The 17,359-nt window shown below is 35.9% G+C and overlaps 1 protein-coding gene across 1 annotated transcript in view; it reads left to right on the forward strand.

Moving 5' to 3' along the window:
- The first annotated feature begins 1,489 nt into the window (after positions 1-1,489).
- LOC142338087 (uncharacterized) overlaps positions 1,490-17,359 on the forward strand; it is a 230,832-nt gene continuing 214,962 nt past the window's right edge. Inside the window, exons 1-2 of the mRNA XM_075387719.1 lie at positions 1,490-1,626; positions 16,230-16,286. Coding sequence (XP_075243834.1) covers positions 1,555-1,626; positions 16,230-16,286 — 129 coding nt within the window. The 5' untranslated portion in view covers positions 1,490-1,554. The remainder of the gene's footprint in view (positions 1,627-16,229; positions 16,287-17,359) is intronic.

Consider the following 17,359-nt stretch of genomic DNA (forward strand, 5'->3'; position numbering starts at 1 on the left):
GTGTGTCGCAAATACACTATCTCAAAGTGTAGTGGGAATCGCAGAGCGAAAACTTGAATAAGTGTGTTTTACAGCATTGGTTTATTGGAATCGCGATGCGAATACACAGCTAATTTGTCTTAAGTAAATTAAGAGCGTTTGCAGAAGCAACTTGAATTCAGATTGACTAAATGAAATTCTGATTACTTATAATAAAATACTGTGAACAACATATGAAATAATATATTAGACTAGCGGGAATATTTTTATATGTGAATAATAAAAAGTCATAACTCAAGTTATAAGCGCATGATATAAATATTGAAAATAGAGGATAAAATAATTAAGTACACATAAAGGTTTCGATATATAAGTATACATACGTATCACATTTCCCCCATGACGGAAAAAATTTTAATGTATTTACAATTTTTAGGGTCAACCACAAACTATGGAAATGAAAGGAAATTTAACACAACATAAAGTAAACTGCAAAGATGCCACAGATGTTATTTTGAAGAAATGAAAAGATTGATTATTAAGTATATGCGAAACATGTGTGCTTGAGAAAAGATTAACTGCACATGTGTGTAGTATGTAATTGCTTTTATAACATTATCACTTGACAATAAGAGACAGCTCATTCAATACGAAAGTGTAATTGAAATTGGGATTCGGAGGGCAAATACGCTTTAAAGTTTACGCGAGCGTGCAAAATGAATGCATAGGAATGAATAAATAACAGACACACAACAAGACGGGGATTCGCGGAGCGAATACATGAACGAATTAAAACTAATACATTGAACAGCAATTGAAGAAAATTAACATTAATGTATCCATTAAAGACTGGATTCGTAACACGGAAACATGAACGAAATAAATAAATGTAGTTTATATGAGTTTACGTAGTTTTAACAGTTTTGTTCAAATTTCATTTTCTGCATCCCACACAGAAAGTTCCCGTTCTTGTTCATATTCATAATATCGAACTCTTGAATCTGGTGGAGAAGCTTGACCAATTTGGATATCAGGTCGTGGTGGGGAGGGAATTCTTGATTGTTCCGCATTTTGAATCAGTGTGACTACTGTATTTTCGTTTGTTGAGCCCTTCTTTTCTTTTTTCGATTTTCGCTTTTTCGATTTATTGGAGCTGGATGATGCCAACGAACTGGTTGGAGATATGTCCGCATCTGCAAATCCGTAAAATTGGGGCCGTTTGCGTTTTCGAGCTGCTTGTAATTCTTGTGAGGCGGAGGACTTTACTGGATTTTGTGATGAGGACGTTGATGGGGACGTTGATGAAGACGTTTTTAAACGTCTTCCAAGATAAACAGTTCAACTATTGATAAAAGATTGTTGTATCCATAATTTGCTTGCTGGTTACTAGTGACAATTGTAATTAAAGAAACGTGGAAATTTGGAATTTTGTATTAATTCTAGATTCAGTTCTATTTTCGCACGCCTTTATCATAGCGTTTCGAATTTTGTCTTTGAATCGTATAAAACCGATTATCGATTAAAATTAATCCTCATTTTTATAACATGCGGAGTATTATGAGGAGTTGAGTAAAAATGGCAAATTGGAGAGTTACAATTTCACCTGACGGATTTTCCCACTGCAATTTGGCTGTGGAAAAAAATGACGTAAGTCATATATTAAGTACGTATTCCCCGGCTAAGTGAATAAGATGATCTAGAAAGAAAGTTTATAAATAGAATGTTTTATTAAAGTTTAGCTAAAAATAGTTCAGTTCGGATTTTTTCTAGAAAAGAATTCCTGAAAGCGTCAGAGCTATGCCGAAAGCATAGTTTACTGCCCGAGTTGTGATTTCAACTCTAAAAAGCACCAGAAGTTAAAGAATTTTAATTTTTCTTCTCGCGTTTACCAGAATTCATCGCATTTATTGCATCTTTTGAAACAACTATTCAAGTATTTATTCCCTGAAAAGAGTAAGAAACGCGGTGAATTGCACTAAATGCGTTGAAAATACTCAGCCAGGCTTTTCGACGATATTGTGAAATTAATTGTGTAATTCTTTTTCATTTTTGTGTTACTGTAACAATAATCACTTTTTCGTAAGAAAGCAACTTTTAATAATTGTTCCGACCCTCTTGAGGGGTGTTATGCTTAAGCTTTGCAAACAGACTTGGATGTGTGTCGCAAATACACTATCTCAAAGTGTAGTGGGAATCGCAGAGCGAAAACTTGAATAGGTGTGTATTACAGCATTGGTTTATTGGAATCGCGATGCGAATACACAGCTAATTTGTCTTAAGTAAATTAAGAGCGTTTGCAGAAGCAACTTGAATTCAGATTGACTAAATGAAATTCTGATTACTTATAATAAAATACTGTGAACAACATATGAAATAATATATTAGACTAGCGGGAATATTTTTATATGTGAATAATAAAAAGTCATAGCTCAAGTTATAAGCGCATGATATAAATATTGAAAATAGAGGATAAAATAATTAAGTACACATAAAGGTTTCGATATATAAGTATACATACGTATCACATTTCCCCCATGACAGAAAAAATTTTAATGTATTTACAATTTTTAGGGTCAACCACAAACTATGGAAATGAAAGGAAATTTAACACAACATAAAGTAAACTGCAAAGATGCCACAGATGTTATTTTGAAGAAATGAAAAGATTGATTATTAAGTATATGCGAAACATGTGTGCTTGAGAAAAGATTAACTGCACATGTGTGTAGTATGTAATTGCTTTTATAACATTATCACTTGACAATAAGAGACAGCTCATTCAATACGAAAGTGTAATTGAAATTGGGATTCGGAGGGCAAATACGCTTTAAAGTTTACGCGAGCGTGCAAAATGAATGCATAGGAATGAATAAATAACAGACACACAACAAGACGGGGATTCGCGGAGCGAATACATGAACGAATTAAAACTAATACATTGAACAGCAATTGAAGAAAATTAACATTAATGTATCCATTAAAGACTGGATTCGTAACACGGAAACATGAACGAAATAAATAAATGTAGTTTATATGAGTTTACGTAGTTTTAACAGTTTTGTTCAAATTTCATTTTCTGCATCCCACACAGAAAGTTCCCGTTCTTGTTCATATTCATAATATCGAACTCTTGAATCTGGTGGAGAAGCTTGACCAATTTGGATATCAGGTCGTGGTGGGGAGGGAATTCTTGATTGTTCCGCATTTTGAATCAGTGTGACTACTGTATTTTCGTTTGTTGAGCCCTTCTTTTCTTTTTTCGATTTTCGCTTTTTCGATTTATTGGAGCTGGATGATGCCAACGAACTGGTTGGAGATATGTCCGCATCTGCAAATCCGTAAAATTGGGGCCGTTTGCGTTTTCGAGCTGCTTGTTGTTCTTGTGAGGCGGAGGACTTTACTGGATTTTGTGATGAGGACGTTGATGGGGCGGGTACTATCGATATGAGCGGTTGTTCCGGAGCTGTTGCATTGTTATTCTCATTTGACGCAACCGTGTGACGACTTCGTTTGGGCTGTGGTTTAGCGGGTTTACGGACTGTGAGGGCTCGAGAGACATTTGAGTTTACAGATGAGACAACGGAAGTAGTATCGCGATGGCGATGGCGAATCTTGATTTCACCCCTCTTTTGTCGCCTGACATCATTAATATGCTTAGCGATCTTTGTCTCCGTTGTTTGTTCATAAGGTGCAGGACGTCTTTGTGCGTATGCCCAGAGATTAGTAGACCTTTCTGCTTTGGTGCCGAACTTTGCCAAATCACTATCTCTAACTTTCACTGGAGATCGTCCAGGCTCATTGATTATGGTTGTTGTAGGGGAAGATTTTGTGACAAAGGATCCTGGTTTGAGAACCTTATACAGTCCGGCAAGCTGTCTTTTGGCCCTCTTTTAGTTAGGTAGTTTCCGCGCTAGCTTTACATTTAAGGATTTTTCTGTTCTGGGAATGGGGTTCGTGATTTTTGGATGAATAATGAACCGCGATTCCTTATTGTCCGAATTGCGATAGCGAAGTCCTGCGTCTTGTTGTGCCTTGTTCATGGATTTCTCAATGTTCAGATCGCTTTTTTCGGGGTTGGTCCATCCTGCGTCATCAAGGTAGTCATCTACAGGAACTGTATCGGCATCAATATCAGTGCATGGAACGCAATCCGATGCTTTGGCCAAAATTTCTCTATGCATATATGGCCACCATGCATATTGAGATAGAGAAATCATCCCCCAACTACCGGGGTGGGTCATGTGTAGTGATTCCACTACTGCCTCCTTTATTGAATTTGGTATGGCGACGCGTTCGTCGACACACAAGCAACCGGACCGCACATGAAAGTCTTTCCAAAAGGAGTGAATGTATGGGCTGACTTCTTTGCATCGGGCTCCGTCACCTTGTAGAAAACAATCTCTAATCTCCTTTAGTACTGCGTCCTTGCTAGTCAAGACTGCTAGAAACGACTTTGTAAAAAGCTGATTTAAGTTGCTTTCAAAAACTTCCTCCCTGGACAGTTCAATGTCCTGAGTTTCCGGTGATGATGAGGCCTGGGTGTTATTGTTGGGGTTTGCACTAGGAGTTGTTATTGGGGTTTATTGAGTGCAAAATGTTACTCTAGGAGTAGGCGGGGGAGTTGTAGGGTTGGTTTGCGATGATCCATTAGCTGACATTGTTATGTGATTTATTTTATTTTCTAGTTTTGCGGTTAAATTACAATTGAAATGTTTAGGCTGGATTTGCGATGCGGGTGCAGTATTATTTTGAAGCAAGTGATTTGCGTGGTAATTAAATTGAGAAATGAATGCTGAATTATAATTGCGCACTTGTGCTCGAGTAGTGAATGAATTATTTGAGGCATTTGAGTTATGCGGGTTAAATTTAGCAGGTTTGCAAGAGTGGACGCGCGTCTGATTGACTTGTAAGTTGTTTTTGCTGTTTATGGGCCGCTTATGGAAAGGAATTTTATTTGAATGACTAAATAAAGATGTAATTGCGTCGCGAATGCGGGAAATTGTTGCTACCATGAATTCCTCATCATATTGAGTGACGCTTTTTGCTTTCTGGTTCGGTTGGCGCGAAATATAATCAACTAAATCCATTCGGGTGCCAGGAATATGCTCTATGATAAAATCAAATGGCAACAAACGATCAATCCAACGTGTTAATCTGTTATTATAAGATTTATTGGAACGGTGAGATTTTAGAACTGAAAGAAGTGCTATGTGATCTGTCATAACCGTAAAAGTCTTTCCAAATAAATAATATTTAAAAATTCGATAATCTCCTTTTTCTCCTAGATCACAATTTTCCAAAAGTTCTTTGAGATGTCCATAGAATTTCTCAATTGTTTCTCCCTTTTGTTGTTTTCGTGTAAGAAAAAGATACCGATCAAAAGTTATGTTATGAATCCGAATGAAGGTTGTATTCAAAACATCCCAAAGGTTTTTGGTTGAGATTGCTTCGAGACTGATAGTCGAATTTTTCGAATTGAAGACGCGCCGCCCTTCCATTCCCAAACTCAGGTACATCAATGAAGAGGCTTTCCGATCACATAGTTTCCACGGTTTGTCTCCGCATAAGATGCCGACCGCTTCAATGCGTTGACACTGATTTTTCCACGCTGTTTTCGACTGTTCGTTGCTGGTACGTCGATCTCGTTCTGATTGTGCTGTCGGGTTGTCAACTGTGTCTTCATAAGCTGGTTCGGGAGGCAAGATAACATTTACTGGAGGGTCAGCTAGGAGAAGGTCCACTTCAATTCCTTCCCGAGCAAGAATTGCAAGTTTTAATTGCGTCCTCCAATATTCCCAGCGAAGTGGGGGTTCTAGGGTTGCCTTTTCCCAGAAGGGTTGAATTCCGAGTGGAGATTTGCCACTGTCCTTTATTGCTGACTGCGCCATGTTATGCTTAAGCTTTGCAAACAGACTTGGATGTGTGTCGCAAATACACTATCTCAAAGTGTAGTGGGAATCGCAGAGCGAATCGTTGAATAAGTGTGTTTTACAGAATTGGTTTTGCGTCTTGTTGTGCCTTGTTCATGGATTTCTCAATGTCCAGATCGCTTTTTTCGGGGTTGGTCCATCCTGCGTCATCAAGGTAGTCATCTACAGGAACTGTATCGGCATCAATATTAGTGCATGGAACGCAATCCGATGCTTTGGCCAAAATTTCTCTATGCATATATGGCCACCATGCATATTGAGATAGAGAAATCATCCCCCAACTACCGGGGTGGGTCATGTGTAGTGATTCCACTACTGCCTCCTTTATTGAATTTGGTATGGCGACGCGTTCGTCGACACACAAGCAACCGGACCGCACATGAAAGTCTTTCCAAAAGGAGTGAATGTATGGGCTGACTTCTTTGCATCGGGCTTCGTCATCTTGTAGAACACAATCTCTAATCTCCTTTAGTACTGCGTCCTTGCTAGTCAAGACTGCTAGAAACGACTTTGTAAAAAGCTGATTTAAGTTGCTTTCAAAAACTTCCTCCCTGGACAGTTCAATGTCCTGAGTTTCCGGTGATGATGAGGCCTGGGTGTTATTGTTGGGGTTTGCACTAGGAGTTGTTATTGGGGTTTATTGAGTGCAAAATGTTACTCTAGGATTAGGCGGGGGAGTTGTAGGGTTGGTTTGCGATGATCCATTAGCTGACATTGTTATGTGATTTATTTTATTTTCTAGTTTTGCGGTTAAATTACAATTGAAATGTTTAGGCTGGATTTGCGATGCGGGTGCAGTATTATTTTGAAGCAAGTGATTTGCGTGGTAATTAAATTGAGAAATGAATGCTGAATTATAATTGCGCACTTGTGCTCGAGTAGTGAATGAATTATTTGAGGCATTTGAGTTATGCGGGTTAAATTCAGCAGGTTTGCAAGAGTGGACGCGCGTCTGATTGACTTGTAAATTGTTTTTGCTGTTTATGGGCCGCTTATGGAAAGGAATTTTATTTGAATGACTAAATAAGGATGTAATTGCGTCGCGAATGCGGGAAATTGTTGCTACCATGAATTCCTCATCATATTGAGTGACGCTTTTTGCTTTCTGGTTCGGTTAGCGCGAAATATAATCAACTAAATCCATTCGGGTGCCAGGAATATGCTCCATGATAAAATTAAATGGCAACAAACGATCAATCCAACGTGTTAATCTGTTATTATAAGATTTATTGGAACGGTGAGATTTTAGAACTGAAAGAAGTGCTATGTGATCTGTCATAACCGTAAAAGTCTTTCCAAATAAATAATATTTAAAATATTCGATAGCCCAAACCACCCCAAGCAATTCTAGTTCGTTTATACTATAGCGTTCTTCGTTGCTATTAGGAAGGCGAGATGCAAAAGCAACTGTTTTCCACCCTTCACAATCTAGTCGTTCGAGTGCAGCGCCTAAACCTTGGCGAGAGGCATCGCATTTGATGCGTGTTTCCAGTGTTGGATTAAAATGGGTATTTTCTGTAGCATTTGCAATAACAGTTTTAATGTGTTCAAAATGTGTTTGATGATATTCGTTCCAAAGAAATTTTTCATTTTTCTTTAACAAAGGCCGAAGAGGATGACATATTTTAGCAAGATTAGGAATAAATTTTCTTAAATGGTGAACACTACCTAGGAATGAACGCAATTGTTTCAATGTCTTAGGAGCTTTGATTTCAGCAATTGCTGCTGTTTTAGATTCTATGGGTTTGACACCACTTTGCGGGAATGTAAAACCAAGCCAATTTATCTGGTGTTTTGCAAAATGACATTTGCTTAAATTAATTCTGAGGTTATCGGCCTCGAGTTTCTGCAGGCAATTGTAGACGTATTTGAGGTGCGATTCCTGGGTACTTTTGCTAACTACAATTATATCGTCCAAAAAACAATATGTATGAGACAACCCAACCAGTGTACAATCCATCGCCTTTTGAAACTCTGCCGGCATATCCGTAAGTCCATAAAATCCCGTCTTAAAACGGTACGTACCGGTTGCGTCTCCCCAAATGATATTGAAATTACAATGATGTGCGGTATCCGGAAGCAAGTTTAATTGGCTATATGCGTATTTTAAGTCAATTGTTGAAAAATAAACATTTTCCCCATGATTAGAGTCATTAATATGTTGTGAAATTGAATCAATAAGACTATCTATATTTGGCATTTGATACTTGTTCTTGTGTATAGCTTTGTTCAGAATTTTCGAATCAAGAGCTAATTTTACAGATTTTTCCTTCTTGACTGTAATTACAATCTGAGAAATAAAGTTTTTATCAGAACATTCTTGTAATTTTTCAATATGTCCTTGTTCTGTAAGTTTCTTTAGCTCGTCAGATACTTTGTCTAACAGATTTATAGGGACACGGCGACCTTTTTGGTGTGATGGGGTATAGTTTTTGTGAAATTTTGAACAAACTATATGTACTTTGGACTTACCGATTCTGGAGATTAGATCAGGGAAATCGATTGCAATCTGTTTTTTATTTGGACAGTAATCTTGTTCTACCTGATTGATTATCAATTGATTATTTGATTGTTGAATTGAAAGTCCAAGTGCTGGAAACAAGTCTCTACCCAACAGTGAACGATGAAAGTCTGCCACTACTTGAATTTCAATTGGATTTGCGTGCCAATTGCCGCTTTGAATTGAAGTTTGAATAATGCCTACCGTATGAATAGGCTCGTTCGAAAATGTTTTCCATTGTTTGGGATTCGCCCCGCGTATCCACTTCGATTTTGAGTCGTGGGAAATGATTGAATTTGCCAATGATTCGTTTATTATTGTGCATACGCTGCCCGAATCCACCAAAACATTTGTTGATGTATTACCAAATATTACAGGAAGGTTGATTGCTGTCATCGAAGTTGTGAGATCCGTTGATGATACTACAGCTACACAATTATCTTCATCTGATGAGTAGTTTGACTCCAAATCAGGGTCAAAATCTGCCGGAATTTGATTGACATCCTCAACTTGGTCATCTTTTTCGACATTATTGACTCGTTGCTTAGGTCTTGGGTACGAATTGGGATCTTTAGGTTTACGACAAACCTTAGCGAAATGGTTTTCAATACCACATTTTTTGCATCTCTTTCCCCGAGCGGGGCATCTATTACGGTGTTCAGGAGTCCAGATTGATCCGCAAAAGTGACAAGTTGTGGGCTTTTTCCGTGCGGTTGTATTCATAGTTGAAAAGGGAGTAGCATTCGCGATGCGCATCCGTTGTTCTTGATTGACGGTTGAATGTAATTCAGCTTTGTTGGCATTCATTTTGAGTTGATTGAGGGTATCCATTTCAATATTGATTGCTATTGCTAATGCTCTATCAGGGTCTACTGTTTCTTTTAGAAGCTCTTTTTGGATATCTTCGTTCTGTATGTTTGCGATAAAAACGTCTCTGATGATGATATCTCCTTTTTCTCCTAGATCACAATTTTCCAAAAGTTCTTTGAGATGTCCATAGAATTTCTCAATTGTTTCTCCCTTTTGATGTTTTCGTGTAAGAAAAAGATACCGATCAAATGTTATGTTATGAGTCCGAATGAAGGTTGTATTCAAAACATCCCAAAGGTTTTTGGTTGAGATTGCTTCGAGACTGATAGTCGAATTTTTCGAATTGAAGACGCGCCGCCCTTCCATTCCCAAACTCAGGTACATCAATGAAGAGGCTTTCCGATCACATAGTTTCCACGGTTTGTCTCCGCATAAGATGCCGACCGCTTCAATACGTTGACACGCTGTTTTCGACTGTTCGTTGCGGGTACGTCGATCTCGTTCTGATTGTGCTGTCGGGTTGTCAACTGTGTCTTCATAAGCTGGTTCGGGAGGCAAGATAACATTTACTGGAGGGTCAGCTAGGAGAAGGTCCACTTCAATTCCTTCCCGAGCAAGAATTGCAAGTTTTAATTGCGTCCTCCAATATTCCCAGCGAAGTGGGGGTTCTAGGGTTGCCTTTTCCCAGAAGGGTTGAATTCCGAGTGGAGATTTGCCACTGTCCTTTATTGCTGACTGCGCCATGTTATGTTTAAGCTTTGCAAACAGACTTGGATGTGTGTCGCTAATACACTATCTCAAAGTGTTGTGGGAATCGCAGAGCGAATCCTTGAATAAGTGTGTTTTACAGAATTGGTTTATTGGAAACGCGATGCGAATACACAGCTAATTTGTCTTAAGTAAATTAAGAGCGTTTGCAGAAGCAGCTTGAATTCAGATTGACTAAATGAAATTCTGATTACTTATAATAAAATACTGTGAACAACATATGAAATAATATATTAGACTAGCGGGAATATTTTTATATGTGAATAATAAAAAGTCATAACTCAAGTTATAAGCGCATGATATAAAAATTAAAAATAGAGGATAAAATAATTAAGTACACATAAAGGTTTCGATATATAAGTATACATACGTATCACAAGGGGGGAGGAACTATATACTCAATTGGGTTTTTTTTGTTCCATGAATTTTCGCCGCTCGATATGTTCATCGTAGAGAGTTGAGACTGGTATCATTAGAAAGCTCGTTCAGCGTAGAATATGGAATTAAAAAGATTTTTTAAAGTTTAGTTTTCTACAGGGAGTTATCGAGGTTTAAACTTCTGAGAAAAGAAGAGTGAATTCACGTTGTTTTTATTCACATTTTCCGGAATTTTTGTCAATTTTGCTAAAATTTGTTATAATTTTTAAGAATAGTGTAGTTGATTTTATTTTTGAAGACGAACAAGCATTGTTGATTGTTTTGATTTAATTTTTTTTGGTCAAAAAATCTGGATAAACATTTCAAAATTTAGCCTTTTTCATCAAAAACAGCACGAAATAAGCTACTTTAGTCCACTTTGATTAAATTTGCCGACAGTACACCCCCAAACAACACTCATACAATCTTTGTAGACTCAGAGGGGGGCTATTTCTACTTCAGAGTCCGCTGAGAGTGCACTGTAAATAAAAATTTGCCGTTTTTTGCTAACTTTACTCGTTGATTATCAAAAATGCAGAATTTATTTTGAGTTTTTAACTAACAAATTATCTATATCTACAACAGTCGAACAATCAATTGTTCCTAATGGACAATAAGCATTAGCAGGGCTAATTTTGGACTGTTACAATCCAGAAAAAATCGGGTTGTAATCAGTCGGTCTTTTTTTTTAAAAAAAGACTTTTTTTAATAATAAAGAACAGAACATATCAAATCAAAGCTCAGGAGTGACAGGTCCAACCAATTCGCTCGCTAAGCAGCTCCAAGCAATTGCATTTAGTTTTTTAATTGAAAGTTTATGGTCGTTTCTTTTCTTAAAAAATAATTGACTTTTCAATAAATAATGGCTTAATTAATTTTTCCTCTATTTTTTTATTAATTTGTTCAACTTCCAGCTTAGTGTCAGCAAAGAAAGACTGCTTCTTCTTTTTACTGATTTAACATTTATTCTCGGTTGCAGTTTTAAGCCTGAAGTTATTGTTTTTTGGCTTGGATACTACAAGATTTCAGATTTTTGTTTGTTTTGATATTTGCCAGTTTTTCATGTTTTCTAATTTTGTCACATTATCGCATTATTGACTGTTCTCATGTCACCCTATTAGCATTCAGAATAAAGCACAATTGAACATATTAAAATCTTGAAAGATATACATCATCGTTTTAATGGCCTCGACGCCTCTTTCTTGAAGAAATCAATTGAATTTTTTAATTTTGTCTCTAACTGTCATTTCTATTTTGTCGTTTCGGTCGTATGAAATTTCCTGTATAGTGATAGCTTTCATTGGCTTTTCATGGAAGAATAGAAGAACCGATATTCTGATTTTAGTAGATAGCTGATGGCTTTCATGACTTTGAAAACAATCGTTTTCCAAAATTAAAAAAAACTTTTTACTTCGCAATTTTGTTCTTTTGATGTTTCTATGTTTCTTTTTGTTACCTAATCTCGTTAGTCAATTACAGGTCAAATATGACATTTTGGGTGTCAAGGGAATAAAAGGGATTGGTGTCCCAAAATCTTTTTTTTAAAGAATTTGTTATGACCTTACTGGCTTCGACACCGGTTTTTCACAAAGAAAGTAAATTAATTTGATTTTTGTCATAATTGACGTTCTTTTTGTAGATGCAAGAAATATTCTTGATAATTACAGGTCTCGAGGGCTTCCTTTTCATGAATAAACGACCATATTTAAATAGCTCTTTTTGTAATTAATGCCTTTCATGACATTGAATGTAATTTTGTTTCGAAAAAAAAAAGTATTACATACTTTTGCAATTCGCTTTTTTGTCTACTTTTTACCTAGTCTTACTAATGAATGGCCACGTACTACATTATAGCTGTTTGAAGAAGGCGCAATCAAATATACTTTGTGTGCCAAAATTTGGCTTGACGGTTTTGACAGCGTTTTCTGGCAAGTTTCAATTTAATTTTTGCTTGTTGTTTTTTCTTGTTCTTTTAAGCCGCTTGAAGAAATGAATAAGGACAGGTTCTAATGCCCTTCTATAGAAACATTAGTAATCGTAAACCTTTGGGATATTATACTTGATTTCTAACGGTTTTAATCACTTTAAAGTTAATTGTTTTAAAAAATTAAGCGAATTTTTTAACTTCACTGTTTTTGTTCTTTTTTGTATAATTGTTACTAAACCTTTTTATGGACTGGTCGCATATGTTTTCTGGTGATTTGTAAGTTATTTTTGTTTAGTTTTAGGTTTATCTGACTGTATGTTGATTTTGTTATTAAACTTAGTTTTTAAGAGGGACATAAATTTTTTGATGTAATTAATGTTTGCTGTTGTTGTTTGATTTTCCTGTTCGTGTTGACTCGCTTTCTTAATATTGACATATTACAGCAATGTAATGCATCAATTTTTACTCCACTGAGTTATTTGCTTTGGAGGCTATCTTATCGTTCATACAGAATTTTTTCAGGATTCGCAAAAAAATAATTTTTGGGTTTTTCTATCTGTTCCTCATTTGGTAGACAATTATGCCAAAATTGTGGATGGGCGGGGTCGGAACCTTATGTGCCATCGCACATTACCGAGCCGCCTTCTTTTCTTCTTAGCTCACACTAGGTTTTCAGCTTTGTCTATTTTGCAGAGATATTATGGCATGGAAATGAACAAATATGAACATAAGTGAAGGCAAAAATTCCTGCAAAAATTCTTAAAATGGCGAAAAATTTGGTTAAGTGTTAAAATTGCAGTCAGGATACATGAGCTTGAAAATTTTAATTTTCATGAGGAGTGTTTCACTACTAAGTGCAATCAGTGTTTAATTTTAAGGGTTTTTCGAGCGCAGTAGTTTTTTTCATAGCCAGATGTATGGTTGCCAAATTGTCATGGACTCCACATATGGCTTTGATATGGTTGCCAAGAAAGTTTTGGTGGTCAACCCTAGCTATTGGAGCATATAAAAAGGGGGGTTCGTAATGTGAGTTCGTTAAAAATTATTTTAAAGGAAACTGGTAAAAGCATGCAAGCTTAAATGAAACGAAATAAAACGAACTGATAAAATACAATTTGTTCTCACAAAAAGACGTAGTTGAAGGATTTTTTCTCTGAATCAAGAAATGAAAATTGTTAAAGCGAAAATATAATTCCATTAGAGATTTATTCCAAAATGTTTCACAAATGAACGAACAAAACTAAACACTCTTCATCGACAATTGTAAAGTTTAAATAATGCAAATGGTATTTCTAATTACCGAATAAAAACTTTCCGCAACCGGTAAATAAAATCTTGCTCTAAAAACCTATTTTCAACTAAAATTTTCTGCTAGCAATGATTGACAAGTTGATTTGCAAAGATAGCAGTATATTTATTGGAAAAATTTCAAAACAATAAAGAAAATTTTCAATTGCTGACGTTCACTGTGCTTCTTGCAAGATCAGAACCTGAGCACTTAGAAAAAATAATCAGCATAGACAAGATAAGTCGTTTCGTATATTCGTGCTTTGAAAAACAACAGTTTACACTTTGGTGTTTTTTTTTATTTTGTCGCAACAAGAGCACTGGAATTTAAAAATTATTTCAAAATTTTTCTTCTCTAGGTCAGGAATTGCAAAGGAAGCGAAAGCAATAACGCAAATTATCAGTTTCATAATGTTATTTGTTTCATGTTTGAACTGCAGTTCATTTGGTTCTATGATACGTTTATACGTCTGTGAGTGAATATGAACTGCTACGAAATTGAGTAACATCAAAACAGTTTAAACCTAGTTTTGGATTGCAGAAGAGAAAAATTTGAAATAAATTATATTTCGGTTCCTCAAGAGTTTTAGGTGCTGCTGTTTTCGTGTCTCTGAGATGACACACAAAGTTAGGTTTGCATAATTTTGCTTGCCCATAGGTAAATAGTATGTCTACACTAGAATTTCTAACATCTGTTTATATAATCCTTCTCATACAATCTTTGAACATTTTAACCGATGGCAAATGTTTCAGAACTTGAAAAGATCAAGGATTGGTAGCTGCTTTCCTGTCTTACGAGACATTTTCTTAAATTAATACTGGTTCAATTATGTTTTCGAGTGATAACCATCTCCTATTTGATTCACAAATAACAACTCCAAATGCTCAAAAAATGAAGTTGCTTGATAAATTCGGATTGCCGATGCCCATTTTATTTTAAAAAAATAATTTTAAACAGGTTAAGAAAATGCAGTTGCCGCTTTTTCTCGCCTAGTACGCATTAGCTGCAACCAGCTATAATTGTCAGGCGTAAAATATCAAATTATCTATATTATCAAGAAACTGGTCAAATACAATTTCAAAAATAATTTGGATAGGCGAAAAAATTTTCAGTTTTTTCGCAATGCGCATTTTTATTGATTGTGAGAAATAGGATGGATTGTTTCATTTGGAATAAAGGACTAATTTTTTTTATTGAATCTAAAGTTGGTTCAAAACTTGGACAAATAACAAACAGGCATTTTTTACGCCATTAATTTGACAGTTTGAAAGGTAATATAATTTAACCACTCAGGTGATGTTTGTTGAACGATAGAAGAGAAATTTTTGCGCTTAATTTTTAAATACTATTATTCTGTACACCCTATGCAGTTACAGTAGGCCCAAAACGACTTCAACATTTGTTTTTTGGAAACAATCTTCAAAACTTCTTTTCTTGAGAGTGTTTTTGTGCATATTTGCATAGGATCAGCATTAAAATGAAATTATGTTGCCTATAGCCGCCACTGAATTTTAATTTTGTTTTGTTCTTGTGGACTTCAGTGCTCATTTTTATGTCTTCAGTTTTTACTCTGCAAATGGTCATCGGTCAAGACTCCGCATCTGTTCGTTGAGTTCTTCTTATTCTGCTTTCTTTTCATTATGTAGACTCAAGCAATTTGTTCACTCCCTTCTCATTGCGTGAGTGGAGAAGAATTGCGTGAATCCTATCTCTTTGAGTGACATACCACTTCAGCTCTAATATTGAGGCGATCACTTTATAAGGTTATCGCTCCGCTCAATTTGTTCAAGGCATTTGATGGAAATTGATCAAGGCAACTTATGGTAAAATCAGCCGTCGTTCTTCAAGAAGTAAGAGAGCCATATTCGAATTGGAGAGATCGGCATATGCATCTCCCACTTCTTATGCAAAAGTGTGATGCTCTCAGGATGGCAAAACAAAATCTTGTTTAAACCCAGCTCAAAATTGTGGCATAATGCTTTTCCAATTTTGACGAAAATCTATCTGCTGGTCTTTTTAGGAAAATGGTGCTTTCTCGGGCCATCATGCCACCAACGCTGAATGCGAGGGTGCAAACGAGATTCTCCTGACTTTGTTTAAATTATTTCTTCCGCTTCTCACCAGCGCAGCTCTCTAATACGACTACCGGGTTTCTGCTGCATTAAGATTTTGTCTACGTGTCAGTTACACTTATATCAAATGAAGCATTTTTTTAGGGCTCCATAATCCTGCGATTATTTGTGTTGATCAAATTATGATTGTCTTCTCTCGTACCTTTACTATAGACCAGACCAATAGTTTTAAAGTTTAGCGTTAGGTTGGAGCGCTTACTGAATTAAAATTGTTCAATTTTATAAAAAACCCGATTCACAATTCGTTTCAAAAAATTTGGTTGCTAGCGCGGCATAAACTTTACTTTGTTGGCAAAATCGTTTGATTTGAGTTTGATCTATGCGCTACCTCAGGTATGGATATCTTTAAAAGTTCTTGCATGGTTTAGTAGCTAATTGTGCGAGTTTTAGTAGGATATTTTAGTTGACGCAGTTTATGCAACATAATTGTAAACCTATGCGTACCTCATATTTTATTAATTTATTCCTCTGCTTTTAGATCGTGGAGTTTGACTGGTCGCTGGATACTGCATCGGAGCAGTTTTGCGTCACCCAGGTTTGTGACTTTGCACAGAAACTACCATCAAACCTAAGGAAATCTGGGAAATATTCATTCTCATTTTTACACTTCAGAGCCGTCAAATGTACACTTTATAGTTTTTGCTAATATCCGCTATATCTGCTTAATCTTATGAGGTCGACGGTTATCTGCAAGACTCGTTGTAACAGTCCTTGTAAGATGATGCATAATCATACAAGACTCTTGTAAGAGTATTGCAAGACCTTACTAGATACTTTTTTTTTCAAATTGACTACGGAGTGACAATAAATTCAGTCAGCCTAAAGCTAATCTTTCAACTTAAAATAATTTAAAAAATCAAGATCCTTGTCAATAGCCTCCTTAAATATTAACTCTGCCGAAATAACAGAAGTTCGATGGATTCAATTATAAGCTTCTAGATAACAAGTAGAAGCAACTTCATATTTACCACGTATAGCTATTACAAAATTCAGAGTGACAAGCGAGACTTAGACGGCAGTTTTTTATGTTCATTTAACAGGTTTTTTCGTCTGATGTTATTGAGGTCAAAATCGGTTCATAATCAGTCAACAATTGTCTGAAAAACCTAAAAAAATTAAGCCAAAAACCACCTTAATTGACACATATCCTGGTTATATTTACTTAAAATTAGGTGATATGAACTTTTTTGGAACTTTCTACGTATATTAGAACGGTTTATACGCATTCAAATCCGTATTTAAATTCTCGATTATGATTGGCTATAATTCATTCATTTACTTCATAACATTAAAGATAATTGACAAGCATCCGCTGTGACTTGCACAGAAATTGTTCCCACCTATCAAATTACCATTTTTATTATGGAGGTATGTGGGGAAACGTATGAGTAGAGAGCAAACAAAAAGATAAGAACAATTAGAGTACAATTGAAAAATCAGAGCGTACAGTTTTTTCAAAAAACATTCCAAAGTTCACAACATTTATGTAAAAAGATGATCTAATCCAGATTTCATCAGGCAACAACAATTACAAAAACACATGGATTAATATCTCCAATAAAACAACTATAATTAGTAGATCGATTTCAATTCATCTCTAAATGACAA

Source organism: Convolutriloba macropyga, chromosome 4 (assembly GCF_964194025.1).
Source record: "Convolutriloba macropyga chromosome 4, txConMacr16.3, whole genome shotgun sequence".
Lineage (NCBI taxonomy): Eukaryota > Metazoa > Xenacoelomorpha > Acoela > Convolutidae > Convolutriloba > Convolutriloba macropyga.